General features: G+C 42.0%; 2 protein-coding genes across 6 annotated transcripts in view; both read right to left on the reverse strand.

Moving 5' to 3' along the window:
• Positions 1–153: 153 nt before the first annotated feature.
• On the reverse strand, positions 154–20,028 carry LOC116242329 (cell cycle control protein 50C). The gene is made up of 7 exons (XM_090151363.1): positions 18,802–20,028; positions 18,089–18,199; positions 15,568–15,669; positions 15,288–15,378; positions 13,847–13,984; positions 12,718–12,927; positions 154–11,602 (listed from the first exon to the last, which is right to left on the reverse strand). The coding sequence occupies exons 1-7, from the start codon at positions 19,012–19,014 to the stop codon at positions 11,412–11,414; spliced, it is 1,056 nt and encodes a 351-aa protein (XP_090007489.1). The 5' UTR covers positions 19,015–20,028; the 3' UTR covers positions 154–11,411.
• Positions 20,029–20,132: 104 nt separating this feature from the next.
• CMSS1 (cms1 ribosomal small subunit homolog) overlaps positions 20,133–22,179 on the reverse strand; it is a 228,872-nt gene continuing 226,825 nt past the window's right edge. For all 5 annotated transcript variants that reach the window (XM_090151369.1, XM_090151375.1, XM_090151385.1 and 2 more), the window contains one exon: positions 20,133–20,396. In XM_090151369.1, the coding sequence (XP_090007495.1) occupies positions 20,313–20,396 (84 nt within the window). In that variant the 3' untranslated portion in view covers positions 20,133–20,312. The remainder of the gene's footprint in view (positions 20,397–22,179) is intronic.

Here is a 22,179-nt window from a genome sequence, read left to right on the forward strand (position 1 = left end):
CAGCTCTGGCACTTACCTGAGCTCTCGTTGGGGCTGCTGATCTGAAAACCTCAAAACTGGTGTCAGTTTTCTGCATGCTGAGTTGTAAGTGCCAGTGGTGAAAGGGAAAGAAACACTGTTTGGCCCTCACATGCAAGGACAGCACTGCATGTGAAAATGGGAGAGGGAGTCCAGCCTCCATTTATATTTAACTGGCAGAAGCCTGGAACAGCTTTCAGCCTTACAGCTGTCTGTGTGCTGAACGTACCTGGAATGACCATGCAAACAACTCTATGGCCAAAGAACTGGAATTGCAATCTACCTAAATATAAACTCAACACAAAATAAATTATGTGATTCCTAAACTTTTTTTTTTTTAATCTTTGTGACTTTAACCAAGACAGAGTCCAACACAGTCACTATGCAATTGAAGAAGAAAATGGAAATCTGCAGTCAAGTTCGAGACTAAAACAATGTCCTTCTCTAGTCACAGTAAACATAGGATGTAGGGAAGAAAATACTTGCCCAGGTGAGAATTCTCTAATCTTGCAGCACACACAAAAAGCCTCGGCAGTATTTTAAAAATACCACCAATTAACAGTTGCAATTCCTGCACCAGTAATTCCTTGGTTTCCCTCAAAGGAAAAAAAAAAAACAACTTTCCAGATTCATCCCTCACTGCAGATTACTTTCTTACCACTTCTACCAGTTTTTCTCTTTTTTTTTTTCCACTGTATCACTGGTAGGGCCATTGCCCACCTCATATATCATTAATAGAGGAATTAGTTCTTCCTGCACAGGAGGAATTGCTTGTGAAAGGAGTTGGTGGGTGGAAGAACACCTGTTTTGTAAGGGCACAGCCGACACTGTAGAAAGCTGGTAAACAGATCCAGACTCTCACTTGTAGCAGTTCTCTCTGCTCTACCATTGTGATTTCAATGTAAAGGAAAGCTGGACAATCCACTGGGATGCTCCTTAATAGAAGGAGAAGATATGGAAGCTATTTTAAAACTCAACTGGACTGTCACATGAAATACCCTATCAAGAAAGTGACCAGAGTACAGGTCTTTTGTCGTGGTGCTGTAAGATGCTGTAGGGGACCTGCAGTTCGTTGGTACCTGCGATGGCTGGAATGGGGGCTGTGTAAAGTCAGGCTTTTCTTAGAAGAAATCAGGCTGCTACACAAAGACACCAAAACAGCAAATGTCAATTCTGTTCCACTCCCCTACCTTGGTTAAGAGAGCTGGAAAGTGCTAAGTCCACGCAGCACCGAAACCATGCCTGAATCCAGAACCAAAGGGAAACCTACAAGGACACGTGGGATTTATGGGGTCTTTGGTCTTATTTAATCACTTTAAAATTGTTCCAGATTTTTGAACTGAAAACACTTTTGCTCTTTTGAGGGGCTCATTGTAATTAGAGCTGTGGGGAAATCCAACACAAAATTCTACCCTAGTGCAAAGCTTCTCCAGAAGTTGCTGCAGTGTTCTATTTCAGATATAAGAGCATATAACACACACAAAAATGCAAATTCGTTTGTATATGTGACACAGGTATGATAGAATACATTTGGAATTCAGTCAGGGTTGCAATTGCAGAATTAAAAAGAAGGTTGTTCAGACACAGAGAGAAGATCCTTCAAACAAGCGTCTGCTTTTCTCTTCAGAGATTTTATGAGGATAATTTTAGGACAAAACTCATACCAGGAAATGAAAAAAAAAAGAAATCCCAGAGAAAATCCCAGAGCTGTGCATGTCACAAGGTAACTTACCCCAGCACCTCCTGCCCAACAACTCAGAGCAACTGGAATGAAAAATTTGCTTTTTTCTGTAACATCCAGTCATCTCTTCACTGTAAGAGGGATTCCAGTCCCAGTTTATGCCTTAATCCAAACACTGGTTAATGTAGAAAGGTATCCAGAATACAATGGAGTTTGAAGCTCTCAGCCCATGGAACAGCATTTCAGCTACCATCCTTGAAAGTCATCTCACTTTAGAAAGTGGACCTCACATTACGGCCCTCACATCATTATGCAGCATCCTGTCTGAAGTCATAACTGGCACAACGAACACCATATAAATAACCATGTACCATATCTCATACACAGTGTCCCATTCTGGCAGGCAATTTATAATACAGAAATATTTCAGAGATTCTTCCTCTAAGGCAATGGCCTTCCAAATACTGAGAAATCCTTCAGGAAAGTCATGTGCAGAAAGCAAAACCATCCTCTTACATATACAGCCAATTGATACAATTTCCAAGGCTCTGAGTGAGTGACACACACAAGGAGGACATTCCCCCTCCCCCAGCTGCATGCTGACATAACACAGATCCTGGTTTTGTAGCTTCAGGTAAGATGGCTTCACTATCAGCTTTGTGGGGCAACACAGAGCACACCACTGGAATAATGAGATCTCAGCATCTGCCCAACTGGCAGGGACCAAACACTCAATACACTCCCAGGAACCTTGCTTATAACTTCTAAAAGTTGGTGGGGTTTTTACATATGTTTGCCATGACCTGGTTGGATTTTTCATTCTTCACAGTGTTGTTTTGTTTTTTTTTTTTTAACCACTCTTTCTCCTTTTAAGCCTTAAAATCAATTCATTACAGATCTAGACAGCCAGCAGCCTACATTATTACCTTACATCCCAGGAAACGTTTACAAGCATGGGACCATCCACAAGAGAATCATCCACAAGAGAGACACTTGGTTCACACCAAATGCTTGAGATCTTCCTCCAGCTCCACAGACATTGAGAATTTTCATTTCTGTTCCAACCCAACACCCCACTTTAGTTCAGAGCAAACCACAACATGGCAGGAAACAAAATTAAATGGGATCAAAATCCAATACTTGAATGTAAAGGGGAAACAAAATAACATCTAAACAAAAATTCAGTTCTAACAGCAGATTGTAACCAGCAACATTTCAATAACATTTTCATAGGAAAAGAAAAACAATTTATGCTTTTATGCATTTTTATAGCATTTTCTTCAACCCGGTAGAGGGAGATGAAACCACCTACACAAAGATTTGCCTTCCTGCATAAAGCAAGGAAACTCATAGAATCACAGAATGGCCTGGGTTGAAAAGGACCACAATGATCATCTAGTTTCAACCCCCCTGCTATGTGCAGGGTCAACAACCAGCAGACCAGGCTGCCCAGAGCCACATCCAGCCTGGCCTTGAATGCCTCCAGGGATAAAATCACTGATGATCAAACCAAACTTCTTCCATAAAACTACACCTTCCCTGGCAGCGCTCCCACACTGAACAGTGGCAGATACTAAATTTGTCAGCATCGAGGGACTGAAACCGTTATTCACTATTCCAAAGTTTTAATGACTTTTGCATCTGTATCAGATTTGAAACACACACCATAATGAAAGCAGCAGCCACGTGATACCCAGTATGAATAAAGCTGCCTGCAAAAATCAGTTCCCACTGAGTCCACTTCAAAGACCACTCTAACTACAGCTATATTCATATTTTAAACTTTTGCACTTATTTCCAAATTTGACTTTTTATAAGGTATGTGTATGAGTGTGTGACTTAGCATTAAATAGTCCCAAGAATATTCTCTGCAGAAGTCGTGCCAACAGCCTTCCAGTAACTATTTCTCTATTAACCATCATTAATCTACGAAATGGGTTATGTGGACCTCAATGTCACTCAGTCACCAGTGCTGAAACATACCCCCACCACACACCACCACTGTGCTCACATCCACCGTGTAGTCTCTAGAAATGTTAAGCAAGCATCAATAAATGTCAATGGGTGCCATTTTTCCACACGGAGGAATTCAGTGACACAACTTTGCTTCATCCGCACCCCCATGTCAAACACCATTCTGTCAGACTGCCCCTCTGCTGCCATCTGCCATGCAGCAACAACGTGTAAAGGAATATTGGTGGGAAGGTTCTGCCTCTACTGCCATACAACAACCATCTGCCTCTGGCAGCGTAGGCCAACATAATGAAATTACTTTCAGAGCAGCCCTTGCAGATGGACACAGTCAGGGTGGCTGTTCAGCCACTAACTTTGCCCAGTGCTGCTCATGATTTGAGATTCCCTGACTTTTCCCATCTCCTGTTCATATGCTAGGTCCAAAATAAAGCTGTCACCTGACAGCAGTGAGAAACACAAAATGAAGAGAAGAGCTCAGCACTCTCCCCTGCTTTCTGAACACAGCAGTTGAGGTGCTGCTTTCACAACTCAGCACCCCAAACATCCTGCCTGCCCAGCCTTACCTGCATGCAGTCGCCTGCCCAGTGCTGCCAGCCATGCTCTCAGCCCCTACGCTGCCCTTCACAAAGAGCACCTCTCCCTCTCCCACACCCTCTCTCACCTCTAGTATGTGTTTTTTTCTCTCAAAAATGTAGGAGGTCAGCAATAATCCTGCTGCTGGGAGCACAGGTGGGGTGTCAGGGAAGCTGGATGCAGGTGGCTGCAATTTATCTCTGAGAGGCGGCACATGGCCCACTGCCCAGAGCTGCCTACTGACACATCCTGAGTTCCTCAACTCTTTTATCCGGCCAAACCTACCATGGCTGGGGGGCTGAAGGGGAACCCCATTTCTTCCCACTGCTGTGTATCAGTCCCAGTAAGAAAATACGTAACCACAGCCTTATACAAAACCAGCATCAACCAAGTGCCTTCTCCCAGTACGTGAGCAAGCATTTGTGCACTTAGCAGATGAAGCCTGAAGAACATGCTCACCAGAATGAAATACAAAAGACTTGCCTTTCTCAGCAGTTCTCAAAGAAACGATGCTCAGTTTGCCCACAGAACAATACCTGAGTAAAGTCTGCCTGAGGAAGACTTGCCAAGATTTGGTGATGTTTACAGCTCTTACGTCAGTGAAACTGGTGGGGTGGCATGCAGAACAAAGGTCTCCTTAGTTTCCCTCTGAGGAAAGCCTCCAGAAAAAGCTTGTTATAAACAGGACTGGCAGGGCCCATTGAGTCATTCTGAAGCTCCAGCTCTGGTCAGCCATTCCATGATGCACAGCTGGGGGAAAAGAGGTTTCATACACTTCACAGGTGGAAGAACCACTTGATAGAGAGGTAATTCAGCACTAGCATCAGGCCAACAAGCCACCTGACGCAGAAGTGACCCAGCCAGAGTGAAGGCAGCATTAAAAACATGCTCAGGAAGTCCTGTTTGCTTGAGAGCTACTGGTCCACTCTTCCCACAGAAGAGTCAGAGCCCAGGGTCCACAATGGGGGCAACTCTGTCAGTTCTGGTGTGCTCCTGAAACTAAAATTACACCCACCTTCTGGGAAGGGAATATTTTTGAATCAATAACTGAATCAGTCATTCTCGAACACAATCTCTTATGACACTAAGAACACTTAAAATTACACCTGATGCATTTACACTTCATTTCTTTCTACATCGCAAATGATAATGTGGTGGATATGAGAACTCCTGCCAGGACAGGTAAGTTTCAAGGCAAATAAAATGCAGCCTACTTACTTACACCGTGTGGGACATCCCATTTCAGTCAAAATCCTGACAAAGCCAAAAACTATGAAAGTACCCAACAGGCTGGAGTCTTCTGAAGTTATGCACCCTCACCTTCCCTCCCACTCTGCGATTTATCTCTACATCCCACTCAGGCCACCAGCGAGCTGTGACGCGTGCTAAGTTGCGCAGACATCCCAGCAGCGCACCCTGCATTCAGCATAACGCCCCTGCAGGGCTCTCAAATGCCTTCCGGACGGCCCTCCCTCCCCTCAGACGGCCTAGTAGCAGCCAGCAGAAGCCAGCCCACACAGGACTGCCACCTCCTCACACCACCCTGCCACCCACAAGGATGAAGTACTGTCGACGCCAAGCGCTAAATCCCGACTGTCCCCTGCTGCTGTGCCGGATGCCTCGGCACACCCGCCGGGGAGGGCTGTTATGAGCTGCAGATGTTATTATTACTGTCCTGAGCTGCTGTGATGTCTCTCTGTGCTGCCAAATAGCAGCTGCTCCATTGTACCTCAGCGGCAGCAGCTCAGTACACGACCCCCAAAGGCCAACTTGTGACAGCCAGAGCTATGGGCAGGCTCGGGATGCTACTTCCTTCCCTTCTCCTTTGAACCACTCCATCTATCTGTTCTTTTTACAGTGCTTTCAGGTTTACTGTCAATAATAACATAGTCTGAGAAAAGCCTGGTGCTTCACATAAACTATTTGAGAAAGCTCCGGAATGCTTGATTAAACCTTCAGACCCAAACCCCTCAGTATTGTGACAGAGCTGTTGATGGGACAGCTTCTCATTACACAAAGGAATCCTCACGGGGGAAAAGGCAAATAACTTGGGATAGCTGAGCCTGACGTTCTTTCACAAACTATTTGTTAATGGCCTCAGATATAAAGCTATTTCTTCAGGCTCTTCAATGCACAGATATAATGAGCAGTGGTATAGCTAAATGATCATTTTCCTCCTGGTCTCACACAGCACATTTGTCCAGAGTACATACAACATGCTCTGTGGGTACCCGAGTCTTTTCATTACAGCTGCCCAACACTCCGGCTTCTGATTTCTTACACAATGCTTCTGATCTGGACCAAAACATTTCAAGTAGTTTCTTGTGAGCTACCAATTCTGAAGGAGAAAGACAATCCCAGAAACAACCAAGCAAGGTGTTTCCAATATATGAGACAGGCGCTGAAGATGTTGAGTTTAAAAGCTCAGCCAGCTCTCCTGGTCACCTTGCTGAATGCCCACCAGCCTGGGACCCAGCTGCCAATTCCAACAGCCCCAGGCTCCAGGACACAGCCTTGCAGAAGGAAGCCTGGCAGTCTAATCCTGAGCCCAAGAAAGACTTCATTCTTTTGCAGTAACAGAAACAATAATCTCTCAGGATCACTGCATCTTACAGGAGCCAGAAAAAGTAAAAATCATTTGACAGCTTTTGCTTTTTGATGATTCCCAACTGATAAGCAACTCGGAGGTTGGTGGACCTGCCTGTGACAGGAGCTTAGAGCTTGATGATGCTTGGGGTCCGTTCCAACCCAAGCCATTCTATGATTCTATGAACTTGCAAGGAAATTACCTTTTGATATAATTTATTATTGCCTCTACCTGCACTGGACCATAATTAGCCCCATAGTCCTTTTCCTCTTCTAGTCAGCTGCATGGGGAAAGGAAGACAACTTTCTCACACAATCATGAAGTTTAAGCAGAAGCCAAATGAGCCCCAACGCTTTCTTTGCCTGGTTTCCCATTGCCTGGGGGACGGGAGAGCAGGACACAGCAAACAGAAGCAGCTCAGCTTTTCTCTCAGATTAGCCTTCTTCCACTATACTGCTGTCAACCAAGAAGACAGCACTACCTGATCAGTGAAGCAGCTGCTTTCTCCTACTTTAGACCAAAACTTAAATCCAAATTGAAATGCAGTCTTCTCTGCATATTATCTAATTTTCCAAGCCCTCCCTTTCCTGAACTGCTCTCCCTGACTTTACCCTGACATCAGTTTGGTTCCTCAGAAAAATGAAAAGAGTTTTAACACTGTAATGCATCATTAAAACACAAGGTGCTCCATCCATATACTATTAGCAGGAATCTCCATGCAACAGAGCTGTTTATACAAAACAGATTCAACATGTAAATAATTTTTCCAGACTCAATAGGTCTGCGATCGTGCTCATCTGTTTCACATGAAGACCCCATCCTTTCATTTCCAGATGAGATAAGCAAATATCTGTGTTTAAAGAGAAAAACCAACCATGGCAAACAGACACTGGATGTATGCATGTGAAATGGTAAAGCTGAAAAAGTCTTGGAAAAATTCTGTATCTGAAGTACTCCTGAAATATCCTGTAATTCCTACTTCTATTTTACACCTCCCTCTATGGATATAGATACCATTCATGAAATCCAGTCCTAAAGGGACTGGAAAAAGCAGCACAACAGTTTGTGACATTGAAACACAGCTCTCTCTATTGCCCCTCTCTAACTTCAAGCTGAGATTTAAAAATTGCATATAAGGCTTCTAAAATAGTGGTATCTTTCCACCCTCAAATATTTTTGCCAGCGTTACACCTGAGCTGCAGAACTTCAGGAAATAAAATGCTTTCCTGTGTAATTGCTACCTTCTAAAATACAAATTAAAACATTTATATTAAAAACAAAAAGGGAACTTACATCCTATTTAGCTCACCTGTTTTAGTCCATGCATACCATATAAATTTAGATTACATGTACTACCAGGAATTCTTTGCCCATTTCCCAGTTACTAAACATCCACTCCTCAGAAATAAAAGCTGGCAATAAATAGTCCCTTCTTTATCTGTTCCAGAAACGGACGGGGAAAAATAACACACCAGAACACCACTTATTACTACACTGAACATTGATGATATTATTAATTTGGGTCCAGCAAACTGTGCAGCCTGCTGTAAGGGGGCTGCTTTGCAGGGGGGTTGGACTCGATCTCTGGAGGTCCCTTCCAGCCTGTACAATTCTGTGATACTGTGATTTGGCCCTGTTTCTGATAGGCTACTTTCTTTTTTAAGAAAGAAACAGGCATATTTGCCTGTTGCTTTAAGTAATATTGAGAAAGGCATGGCTATTTTCCTTTGAAAGCAAAAATCTACACACCTTGGGTATTATGCTGTTTTCTGAAGCGCTGGCATCTGCAGGAAAAGACTTCAAACAACTTAATGATTTTGCTATGCCAAAATATTACAGATCGTGGCAGTATGTCTTGAATGCCTTAGCAGTGGAGCACTCACAATGGTGCTGTTCATTTATGCATAACAGGTACAGCTCTCAGGTTCATCCAGCAACCTTAAACCAGGATGTTTACGCACTGAATCAGTAAGTTCACAAATGCTACCATCTCACACAGAAAAAAAAGGTTCACTTACTATTGGTTATACTGCACAAAAGGCAGCGTAGGGAGGGTGCTAACACTTTATTTTCTGTCTTTTTGAGCAAGGCAGATTCCATCCAAACATATCTGCTGCAAGTACTCCATCAAAGCTGCCATCCCCATCGTTGTGGACCAGGCAGTACTATCCAAAATGACAGGACGCTCTGCAGAGCTGTTCAGAGTAACAGCAGTGACTTCCTGAGTTCAAGAAGCAGCTGCCAAGGACACTGCTCAGAGGATTCAATAAAGATGGAAGACGTGTTTAAAGTTGTGGCAAGGTGAAAAAGAGCTTTCATTTTTATAAACGAAGACCTCCAGAATAACAGAGGAAGACTGGTTTGAAGACTGGTTTCCCTGAGGAGAACTTGAAAGACATCACATGTTTCAAGAGAAGAGCCAGGTTCTTGCATCAACCTCTGGGAGATAACAGACATATCAGCAATGCTGCTTGTGAGACTGCATTTTCTAAATACTTTTTTCTTTATTGTAGACACTGAATCACTGGAACGCATGCCTCATTATTCAGTCTCAGTTTAGTAACGTATTTACCAGATACTCCATAAAGAAGTAGAACCATTGGCAATTGTGCTCTGGCTTAAGCACCCAGATGATATATCATTTCTCAGAGGATTAAAAAAAAGAAAAGAAACAAGAAAGGGAAACAAACAAACAAACAACAAAACTCAGAGAGAGAATAGGGGGGAAAAAAAAGCATTATAAAGAAAAAAAGAAGAGAGTCCTGTGGTCTGTTTGGAGCTATAAGTCCTGATTCAGCTTTGTCAGCAACACCAACAGAGCCTTCCAGAGGGCTGTATGGGATTAAATTTTCAAAAGCACTTAGAAGGTTCAGGAGCATGTCTCATTGTTAAAAGTGATTTAGAATAATGAGCTTAAGCATTGCTAAATGTACTGCTTTGTGCCCTGTCTTGTCCAGTCCAGTCAGGGAGAGGGCTCTCCCAAGCCCCTGGCAGGATTAGATGAGTGGTTTGAAATCCTGAAACCCTGTTTTCACAGCTTTCTGATGAAGGGGACTGGACCTGACCAGGATGAACAGAACAAGATGTGTGTTAACCCAGAAGATCAGCATAAGACACTGGTGGAGCAAGCTTGTAACGACAGGCCAGGCTGTGAAAATGAGCATGTTTTCTGCTGCTCATGGCACAATTAAGAAGCAGACATTGAAAAAAACAGTGCATTCTGATTCACCAGAGTCTATCTGCCTAAGTTCCATGTCCTAAGTACTGGATACATTTTTAAAAGACAGACAGGGGCATCCTTAACAGCAAACCAGACTTGATAGCATCACACAGCTTCCCTACGCCACACTCTTTTCTCTTGCTCTAGTCTGTGTTTTCTTTCTTATCTCAGTGGTGTGGGCTTTTTTGTGGAGAAGAGGGTACACACACAGTACTTATCAAAGAAATTCATTAAGAGTGTTTTATTCTATTTCCACTTATGCCAGGGAAGAATTGTTTTTAAGAACTCATAGGTGCTATGCTATTCTTGACCTAAATTCTTCTATGTTATTCCTGCATTCTGGAAATAGCTTCAAAGTATCTGAAATTTTGAACATGGAAAACAAAAATGGATAACTGTCTACTCACCAGCTGCAGCATTCATTTTCTGAAAATGAAGTTGTCAGATTTTCTAACGTTTTATGTTTACTACTGGCATTGAGTTTCTGCACTACAGAAGTGGGGACTTGAGTAGGAAACAGGCATTTCGTGTCACTGAGAGTCAGCGTCTTGCACGGAAGGCTGCAGTAGGCAGGCTGCATTAGCTAGATGGTTCTGCTGAAATAGTTAGCACTGAAGAAGCCTTTACTTTAAGCTATTAAGCCATAATTTTTAAAAATAGAAGTTGACATTTTCACATCCTCTATCTAGTTCTGCAGGCTAGCCTTGGTACTCATATAAAACCAACACAACAAGGGGTTTAAACACACTCCATGTTTCTAAAACATGATCTGTATTCTATTGTAAGTATTGAACTGTGATGATTATCTTACATTAATAAACAAATGACTGGTCCGCTTTTCCAGGATAGCGGAAAAAGCTTTGTACAACCTGTGCCAAGCCAATCAGCCCATGCACGTGGCCAACAAGGGGGCTTTAGCATTAGGTTCTACCAGCTCAAGCTCTTTGTTGGACCAAAATCTCACTTTTTACCAAGCCAAAGCTGCATTTCAGTCAATAAAAACATAGTAGCAACAAAGGGCTAAGTAAGAAATGAGTATAGACTCTGACTTCTGGATGAACAGTAGTACCATATAGTTTTACTGTCATTACAATTCCAAACCACTGTGCTATCTGTTGCTGACACTCATCTCACTACAAGTTTCCTAAGAAACAAATTTAGGAGCATATATGCATTAATAATAATGCAGCCTCGCTTAAGTTTGGGTTTGGATGATGAATAAGCACTGTCCCTCAATTTGCTTACATTCACCAAACCTGTTACTAAAGCAAATCCAGAGCATAGGGGAAAGAATGAAAGATGCTGCCCATTCTTCATTCACAGCACACATTTGCCTTCACTGAGCAATCCAGGGAACATCAGCGTCTCTGAAAATATGTTTTCTTTTTTCTCAGCTTTAAGTGGATGGCAGTTATGATAAAACCTGTCAGGGTTGCTGCTGCACCACAAACCAAATAGGCAATTCCCAGGAATGGGTTACTTCCTCCACTCCATACCATGGTTGAAAGAATCACGTACTTCTTCCCCTTGAATTTGGTAACAGGGAAGTCTGACAGAGGGATGTTAAGGATTCACTAACAAAGTTTACACTGCCTCCAGGAGAAAATGTAGTGTTCAAAATCCTTCTCAAGGCACAAAGAGGCTGGAGATCTGTACTTGCTGCAAAAATTCCTTTAAATGGTCTGTGAAGTCTCAGCTATCATAGTCAGAAAACAAAACAAAAACAACAACAACAACAAACACCACCCAAAAACAACAACAACAACACCAGTAGCAGTTCCAAATTATTTTGGATACAGTCTTGGCATAATTCTGGAAATTCTGGGATTTGTAACTAAAAATTTCAGATTCATACTGTATGTAATGGCTACTGAGCTAACTTGATATGATCCATAATATTTTTAAGCAGCAAACAAAACTCACTTGAAAGTGAACCATTTGGGAAGCTTACCATGATGACACTCTACATATTCTCCGTGAGGACTAGTGTTCACCTTTAATGTAATATGCTCTCTACCCACATGAAGCCTTTCAGTGGAGCTATAATGTTTAAAATCATAACTGCTTTAGTTCAGATTGAGGAGAAATTTACAGTCACCACGATGTAATTCCTGTTAACATGAGTTAAAATGAGGCCTTTAGTCAGCAAATTTCACACTGTTTGGTGTGTGAGCACTTTTTTTTTTCTTTTTCTTTTCTTTTTTTTTTTTTTGCCAGCACAAAAATTCCTATCAGCCCATGGCTGAAATCCACCAGAGGGCTCTGCTGATACAGGCATCCCGCACAGCTCTCACTGGCAGGGTTACCTCTGGCACTTCTGTGCCCCAGTCATGGTGACTGCACAGCTGACCAGGCCAATACTGAATATTTTAGCCACCTCTTCAGATTTTCATCGTACAGATTTATCCTTTCTGTAAAACCTACTACCTCCCCGCAGAAATCAAATCCAAAGCCGGGTGCTGCCATGACTAACAAGTCTTCATTTCATCTGCCCAGGCTAGAGAAACTCCACCCTAATAGTCATCACCCTTACAGTCAGGTCTTTTCACGATGATTTAGTTTTGAGTGTTTTGATTGTTTTCTTTGCCATTTTGCTATAGAAATCCCATCCACATTGCAACCACTTAGTAGTTAAGGATTGCCTTGGATAATATGAAAGGATACTGTAGGAAATATGGAAAGTATAATTCCCTGCTGGGAGGCCATCAGTAAACTGCCCTTTCCGGCTGATACGACGATAAAGATTTTTGAATGTAGCAAAGGCTGATACTCGCATCCAGATAATGAAGTCATCATTTATATATCCATTATTCTTTTCATCTTCCACATCTAACAAATACGCTGGTTTATGCCAGTAAGGAGGTCTTGCTGTTCCTAGTGAAAAAGAAAAAAAACCAGGAAAGACATACTGTCAGGAAAAACAGGGTCAGTTACTAACTTTGCCTACTCATAACTAACACAGAATACGAGAGAAGGAAGAGAGACAAGACTGTCCAGTACCACAAAATTATATATGTTTGATAACACTTTGTATCCATGGATCTCAACGCACCTCAAACTTGAATAAACAGCCTATGATATTTAGAATTTGCCATATGAAAACTACTTAGATAACTCATTCTCCCTGAAGCAGGAAGATGTGTCATACCTATTGTATCCAGCACAGCAATGTCCTGATCCAGAACATGGTGCTTTTAATCCTACTTCAATATCACAGAATTGTAGGGGCTGGAAGGGACCTCCAGAGATTATTGAGTCCAACCCCGTGCAAAGCAGCCTCCCTACAACAGGCTGCACAGGTAGGTGTCCAGGCAGGTCTTGAATATCTCCAGAGGAGAATCCACAATCTGCCTGGGCAGCCTGTAATATGGTTTAATCTAAACAAGGACATAGCCCTAGAAAACAATTGTTGGAAGTAACTACTCAAGATATAAGTCTCACTTGGCTCACAATTACCTGCTTTCTGCAAAGGCAGGAAGAAGGGAAACATGACGTGTGCTTTTCCTTCTTAGATGTTTTCAGTAGAAAATACTGAGATTGCATCCTTGCCTTCTCTGAACAGACTGTTTCTTACAAAACCACTTTCTCCCAGTTTTGATGGTCAGTGGAAAAGAAAGGAACAATTTGGCTAAATCTGGCTTTTGCTCTCATTTACCCTCCAATGCTGATTCTACTACCAGCTATTTCTCACAGGGCTATTCCCTTTTCAGAATGGGAAAGCTCTGCACAGAGAGGGAGAGAGGAAAGCTGATAGCCACTGAAAAATAAGGAACGCTAGTAGAGCCATTCTTACCTGCAAACGCAGCAGAGAGATTGTGCGATTCTGGATTGCGAAATTTCACATTTTTATCTGTCCACCAACTGTTTCCAGTCTTCAGCAGTGGTACTTGAATAACAGATGAGTTAAAATTGTAGAAAAGATCAATAGTATCTGCAGGGAATACAGGAGGCAACACATCTGAGTGAAAGACGGTTGTTCTAATGACCAGCACGACTAACAAAACAAACACAATGAAACACCTTTCAACTGAATAGAAAAAATAATAATCATAGAATGACTTAGGCTGGAAAGGACCTTAGAGATCATTTGGTTCCATTTGTCTCTTCTCACTACATCTCCAGCTGTTTGTTATTAGTTTATTAGCAGGGCTTGCAGTTTGCTCAGCTCTTCTTTTTACTCAGCTGTTCCCTTACCTGCTAGCTTGGGTTAAAAACTGTTCTTATGGCAGGAAATAAGCCTCTGTTACAGCAGAGGGATAGAACTGAGCAAGCAGAGTGATAATTCAGACATCACCTGCCTCTCCCACACCACCAGCAACTGGCACCACACTGTGCACTAAGGACTGATATAAAGGCAGGCTCTGAAAGATTTACCCCTAGCACTTTAAAGTCTTATTATCCCTAACTCTCTGCAGAATTCTGTCCCAGTAGCCAGGACTTCTGATCCACAGGGGCTACAGAGTTAGCTCTGCTTGCCTAGGTCTGAGCCCCCCCAGTAGCTCAGATTTCCAGAGGACCAGGTGTGCACACAGGTGGATCTTGAATTTCTACAGCTGTCCTTCACAACTCCACTGGTGTAGGTGGTTCAGCTACTTGCAGGTAGCTGCTGCACTGCCAAAAACAGATGGGGGGAACACATAAAAAGGGATGAATGGTGGAAGGAGAAGTCCATAGAAGTGTTTTTGCCTTCCTTATTCCCAGAGAAATCCAATCTGAAATCTAGTCGTTGTGGCTAGGAGCTGTCCTCTAGATTTCAGTCTAAATGTATTAATATTGTCTATTCAGTCTAAAATGTATTAATGAGGGCAGATTATGCCCTCCAGGAAAGTGTATACAAGATCAAACCAATTCGTGGAAGACTATGGATGCTCCCAGCATTCAAAGAACAGAATGCAAACATACAGAACCAATGTCAAGAGCACGTTGCTTCCTTCTAAGCATTCTGCTGCAGGAAGTTAGAGTTTGAGTTCTCCTGATGTTTTAGCAGGGAAGTATGCTGTTTCTACTGTGTATACCATTGTTCCCTGTTTCATCAAGACTCAGTTCCCCAGGCCTATTACAGAATCACATTGAAGAGTGAAGGAAGCAGAGCACATATTCACCACAGTACCAGTGTCAAACAAAACTTCTTGTAGGAGAACGACAGTTACCTTGCAATATCAGGACTCAGCTGGACTGGGACAACATCACAGTTTAAAGTTGAAATTAGGAAAACAGACGTGGAAGGTACTTACCATTGAACATGCTGTTGGCAATAGCACCGCATGGAGCCATTGGTGTTCCGTTTTTGTAAGCAGCAAAGGGTGCACAGTAGGTGTTCTGAACCTGCAGAACAATCAGACAAAAAAACTGTGGGGTTTTCGTTTGCTGGTTTCCTCCCACTGTTTCTTCTGAAAAGTCAGTGAGTAATTAGGTCTCTAGTACTTTCTGGTCACATTCAAGTTAGATCTCCATATAGTCAAAGACACACCTGGTAAAAATACTGATCTCATAATAGAAAGAAAAAAAACTTACATCTACATTTCGACCCAACAGTTGTTCATCACTTCTTGATAGCACGTATCGACGGTGATTTTGATAGAAGTTTTGCAGGCCATAGTACATAAAAACATCACCCTAGAATTCAAGAATACAGCTCTTCAATAAGGAGAACTGAAGTAGACAAAAAATCCTATTAACTACTAAAAAAGAAAGTGAAAGAGAGAATAGTTCATACTCACTTCTTGGTAACTACATTCTAACTAATTACTCCAGTGGATGCTGGTTATTATCTATTCTTTACCCTCTTAGTTGAAAACTTATTATTTGGCACGAAATTAAACATACTTTAAAACAGAAAATGAAACCTAAAATGAAAAGGCATCATCAGTATTTTACTCAAGATGGTAATGACTGGTCCTGAAACTGCAATGAGTATGAAATACTGAATGGAGTCAGATGCCTATTTTCTACAAAAGGAAGATGCTGAAACAACTTCAAAAAGGAGCCAACAGCCTTAATTCCTGCAGACTTTTTAAAAAAATAAGACTGACTCTACTCAATTATCTAAGTCCCTTGGAAAACTTAGTCCTGTTATTAAACAGAGAATGTTAAGCAGGCAAATATAAGCAACAAAGAGGTTTAGTAATCTATTCACAGAATCACAGAATCGGCAGGGTTGGAAGGGACCTCAAGGATCATGAATCTCCAACCCCACTGCCACATGCAGGGCCACCAACCTCCTCATTTAATGCTAGACCAGGCTGCCCAGGGCCCCATCCAACCTGGCCTTGAACACTTCCAGGGACGAGGCATCCACAACCTCTCTGGGCAGCTGTTCCAGTACCTCACCACTCTCTCTGTAAAGAACTTCCCCCTGACGTCCAACCTAAATCTTCCCTCCCTCAACTTAAAACCATTTCCCCTCATCCTGCTGTTATCAACCCTTTCAAAGAGTTGATTCCCCTCCCCTCTGTAGGTTCCCTTTAGGTATTGAAATGCTGCAATGAGGTCACCCCGCAGCCTTCTTTTCTCCAGGCTGAACAAGCCCAGCTCCCTCAGCCTGTCTTCACAGGGGAGGTGCTCCAGTCCCCTGATCATCTTTGTGGCCCTCCTCTGGACCCTCTCCAACAGCTCCCTGTCTTTTTTGTACTGGGGACTCCACACTTGGACGCAGTATTCCAGATGGGGCCTCACAAGAGCAGAGTAGAGGGGAACAGTCACCTCCCTGTCTCTGTCCTCTTTTGATGGAGCCCAGGATGCCATTTGTCTTCTGAGCCGTAAGGGCACACTGCTGGCTCATGTTAAGTTTTTCATCTGTCAAGACCCCCAGGTCCTTCTCCAAAGGGCTGCTCTCAAGGACCGCTCCTTCCAGTCTGTATGGATGCCTGGGATTCCTCCGGCCCAAGTGCAAAACTCTGCACTTTGCCGTGTTGAACCTCATCAGGTTCACCCGGGCCCACCTTTCTAGCCTCTCGAGGTCCCTCTGAATGGCCTCACGAGGTCCCTCCTTCCTTCAACCGTGTCAACCACACCACTCAGTTTGGTGTCATCAGCAAACTTGCTGAGGGTGCACTCAATTCCGTCATCGATGTCATTGATAAAGATGTTAAAGAGCACCGGTCCCAAGACAAACCTCTGGGGGACGCCACTTGTTACCAGCCTCCACCTGGACATAGAGCCATTGATGACCACCCTCTGTCTGTGGCCTTTCAACCAGTTTCTTATCCATCGGTGGTCTACCCATCAAACTCACATCCCTTCAATTTGGAGATAAAGATGTGGTAGCGGACCATGTCAACGGCCTTGCTCAGGAATGATTCAAAAATCATTAACAAGTTACATAAACTTCTGATGTCAAACGTAACTATATCTGAAGGATTACTCAGAGCACATTAACAACCTCTTTAATACTGAAGCACCATAAAGAAACTTTATAATTTAATCACACTATAATCTGAAGGGTTCATCTATACAGTATAAGTGTAAGACCCCCTCTGAAGAATGAGGCATTTTAGCAGCCTTGGCAACACAACTAGCAGTTCAAGACAGGAAATGAAGGACCCTTCTCCCCAGTGAAATTGCAGAATGCCACTGCTAGACTTGAATTGTTTCAAGGACCCTGGAGATCAACAGTGTAATCCCTGTCAAAAGGACTGCAATGGTTTACTTATGACAGGTGGTCAAAGTTTCAGATTTCCTTCTCATTTAAGAGTTTAGCAGTACAGTAACAACTCCAGGCCAACCACTAGAGTTCTCTACTGACTCAGGGGGAGAAATCACCTCCACAGGCAAACACCACTCCCTCCATCCCCACTTTCTCCTTGAAGATCTCCCATCCAAGGGCAGAGGGAGCCTGATCTGGATTATTTTCAAACACAAGCCCCAAACCAATAGCAAATGCAAAATAGTATAATTCTGAGTATTTCACATCCCTAAAAGTAAAAAGAAAATTCAGACAGGTGCTCTACAGAACAAATTTAGTATATTTTATCATGCACAGACATAACTATCAGGAGGTACTAAGCAACTTAGCTGGTTTCCCATATCCACTTACCAGCATATCTTCTGCTAGCGTGAAATTAATAGAACAGAGGCATTCATTGTTCCAATTAGAGGAGTTTTCACGAAGTTTTGAACAATTTGAGCATTTATCTGAATAATCAACCTGTCAGAGAAGTGAACAAGCAGAGACATTGCATTAGAGGACATGAACACAGGAAAAGATTAGTGTTTTAGCTACAAGACCTCTCAGAGCAGTTCTAAGTGACCCTGGATTGCCAACAAAACTGTTAAAATCAACAGAGGTGTAGAGAATCAGGACTTGACCTCAATGGAACATTCACAAATGTTATCCCTACTTAAAAGCTGCTTTAGAGTTTTTTGATTGTTGCAGAACCTCCAAACTTGCTCCTCAGCAAAGGAGTGCTGACAGACAAGCACCTTTGCAGCTTGGTCTGTCTGTAATATTTTGCCCAAGAAAATATTTATCTCCTAGTACCAAACACCAGGAGGAGGAGATAATGACATTTAGATATTACCACCCAGTGGTAATTATTTCTCAGTTACCCAGTCAGAGCTTGGCTGTCATCAGTGACCATCTTTCTGAGAACTTTCACAGGAATACTGGCTGCTGGATGCATGCAAGACATAAAGCCAATGCTATCATTTCTATCCAGGCACACAAATTCAATGCTTTTCCTCTCCCTCTCCCCAAATACAGACCATTTCTTTCTTATCATAATGCCAAACACCCCACTCCAAACAGACCTGGATTTCTCTGACGCTGTTTGCAGCTACTACGAGGGAGACTCCCACAGAAAGGCAAAATGCTCCTGTGAGAAAGAAAGTGGAGAGCACAGATGCAATGGTAAGTCGGGGCTTCCACGCCGGTAGTTTCTGTTGTTTGAATGCACTGTTATCTGGACACCTGGAAGGACGTGTTCCTGCTTCTTGTGGAGCAGAACTCTTCTTATTCTTCATATTCTTCTTGGTGAGAGGAAGAAACAATATACTTGTGCTGGACGATGTTTAAGCTGAGATACAGTCTTTACTGTTGGGAAACTGTACTGCTTGTTCAGATCTGCATTATGACTAGGAATTACTTATTAACTAGATCTCTCTCTTCCTCCTTTTCTACATTTGATTGCCACGATCAGCTTGTACCAATCAGATGATTGTGTACTTTGGTCAGTACGTCCAGATCATGCTTCCTGGAAAAGCTTACATATTTATTCCTGCCCCACAGTTCAATAGCATTTGTTATGTCTTATTCATTTGTATGGATACTGTCAGCTATACTAGAATTTGTGTAATCTCAGATTCATCATTTCTTCTCCCTTCACTTCTATAGTTGCCCAGCTAACAAACATGGGATAAAACAAAAGACCTATTCCAGTCCACTGGATGCCACTGAGGAGGACTGGAGGGGCTGAGAGTGCTGGGTATACAACACTACTTTGTAAAACCAAATAAACTTTCTTAACCTGCATTCATTGCTTTTGATTAAGAAGCAATTTAAAGTTCTAAAATGTTGTGTATTGCTTAGCACAATAGGGTAATTAATTCTAAAAATGTCTCATTTGGATTCTTCCAAGATGCCGATGATTTGCCCACCTCTATTCATCTTCTTTTTGCATGCAAAATAAATAAATAACTAAAAGCACCCTTCTACTCACAATTACTGAAGAATCACCCATAGATAAGCTCTTTTCAACTCCAATGGACAAAAAGTAGAATATTTTTTGAATACTTCACCAGTTTAATCACAAATTCTCAGTTTGCTAGACATATATTTTAAACATAATTTATCATGTAATAACAAAAAAATAGAATTTGGCCAGCTGTAAAACAGATGAGAGAAAAATACTTTTTTGCCAAATTACTGAAATTCAGACATTTCCAAAACTATTTTAAGGCAAGAACTAGCTTACCACTCCTGTGAGAGAAAGAGGTAACTGAGAATTGAGTTGTAGGAAGACTTTCACACTCACTTTTGCTCTTAAAAATGGCATGTAGTAGTAAATCTTGTGGGTGAAAGCAATATACACTTAACTTTGCTTTTGCATTGCCTGTACAATAAAAGACTACAAATAAAAAAGTACAAATAAAACTTCTGTTTTTATTATTAAAAGGAACCTCAGAATAAAGTTGCACAGAACATTCTTTCTGCATCAATTATCTCTGAAAAATCAAAATTCTTAATTTAATCACCACTGACCACTTGCAGACAGGATAGAAGTAAAATCTGCCTATAAACCACTTCCTTGTGGGTAAAACTATTAAAAGAGTCCCAGCTTCATAGATCCCTCTCTGCACAGCTTTATAATCCTCATCTCCAGCAGGTCGATTGTTTCTTTCTTTATCTGAGGAAAACAAAATACAAAAAAAGCATCAAAGGTTACTGGTAATGCTTTAGCTAAACAGCATGATTTTATTTATTTACTCAACTATCTTACTATAGAACTAGAAATTAAAGGAGAAGTTCCCACACAAGGCCCTTAGCTCTATAATGGTTCAATTTTCCTAGAATCACAGAATATATTGATTTGGAAGGTACCCAACGAGGATCACTGACTCCAACTCTCGGCCCCACACAGCATCACTCAAAATCCAAACCCAATGTCTGAGTGCTGTCCAAAAGCTCCCAGAACTCAGTCAGCTCAGTGCTGTGCCCACTGCCCTGGGCAGCCCGTTCCATGCCCACTGTGGTGCAGACCCTGTCCCTCACCCCCATCTGCCCTCCCCCGACAGCTCCATGCCGTTCCCTCGGGCCCTGTCGATGTCACACAGAGCAGAGCTCAGCGCTGCCCTCCGCTCCCCTCATGAGGGGCTGTAGGCTGCCATGGGCCTCTCCTCTAATGTTTGCTCTGCAGTCCTTAGGTACAATTACAGCTCATCAAACATAGCTACACAGTAATTGGCACAGTTGATTAAACTTGCCAGAGCAAGAGATCCACCCTGGACTGCAAGATTTCTGTAGGATTTTACAGTGTATCAACCATTATCAACGAGTCCAAAGGTAGTCCTGCACTGTAACAGCCACACAATGCCTGTGGCTGAGACTCCTGAATGAAACTGAGCATTCAGGTGTAACTAAGCCACATGCAAAGTGCTTTAGTTTATAACATGGATATCATTGTACCTTACTGCTTATCTAAAGATCAAAGACAAATGTAAACAAGATAAGAACGTATGACATATTTCATCAGGAACTGAAGATTTGCTCAGCATGGCAAGCCTAGAATTTCCTTATAGCTTCATTCTTCCTGCTTGTGAATAACTTATTTCTGAGCTTTTCCTCAGGTTTATATCCTGTGCACAAGAATGTGCGATGTAAGAAAGTCTAACTAGACTATATTTCCTACAAACCCTTTTGCTTTAATAAAACCTGAAACTTGTTCAGTGCTTACATTGTTTCTAGAAGGAAATAATAAACAGTTAAGTAAAATATTTGAAAAACTATATGTGAATCTTACAAAAAAATAATTTGAAGAGTTGAGACAGATCTGTATTGTCATCAACCGCTATAGAAAAAAACTCCAAAGAGAAAAGTTTGTCCTTTGGTCAGACTTGAAATTGCACCATCAATTTTTATGTAAACCTTTACATTGTAGTTTAATTCAAGCTCATAAAAACAGAGCCTGATAAACTCATTCACTCGACCTTTGGTTTCTTTGTGAGATTACTTCCTTCTCTCCCCTGCTTAGGATGAATGCAGTGGAAGACAGAAAAACAGAAAAAAGAATCCAACAGCATTAATGAATGAGATGTAGAGGCAACTGAAAGAGCACTGGTCATCCATTCAGTGAATACAATGGGATACAGGACCGTCATGGGGAAGAATTCATGTATTTCTAAATATATATATACATTTCAGGATACAACACTCTATATATTATTCTCCACTGAAGATGAGATGAGGACAGGAACAGCAAATAGTTTGCACCTTCAAAATGAAGCAATGGATTTTCCCATGAGTAGACAAGATGTACATATTCTTCCAGCTGTTCCTGTTTCTGCACATTTCTTTACGCAGACAAGTATAACTACATGAAAATTTAGCACTGTAACACCTTAAACATATAAAGAAATTACTGACAAAACAAGGTTTGCAATTTTGCCTCCACAACTGATTTAAAATAAAGA

Source organism: Phasianus colchicus, chromosome 1, assembly GCF_987193195.1.
Source record: "Phasianus colchicus chromosome 1, bPhaCol1.hap1.1, whole genome shotgun sequence".
Lineage (NCBI taxonomy): Eukaryota > Metazoa > Chordata > Aves > Galliformes > Phasianidae > Phasianus > Phasianus colchicus.

Coding starts and splice junctions, on each gene's coding strand:
- LOC116242329 (XM_090151363.1), bottom strand. CDS start 19,014: ATGAAGAATAAGAAGAGTTCTGCTCCACAAGAAGCAGGAACACGTCCT. Junction 18,200..18,801: donor ACAGCGTCAGAGAAATCCAG/GTCTGTTTGGAG, acceptor CTTCTCTGACAG/GTTGATTATTCAGATAAATG. Junction 12,928..13,846: donor TCTCTCTGCTGCGTTTGCAG/GTAAGAATGGCT, acceptor CTTTTTCACTAG/GAACAGCAAGACCTCCTTAC.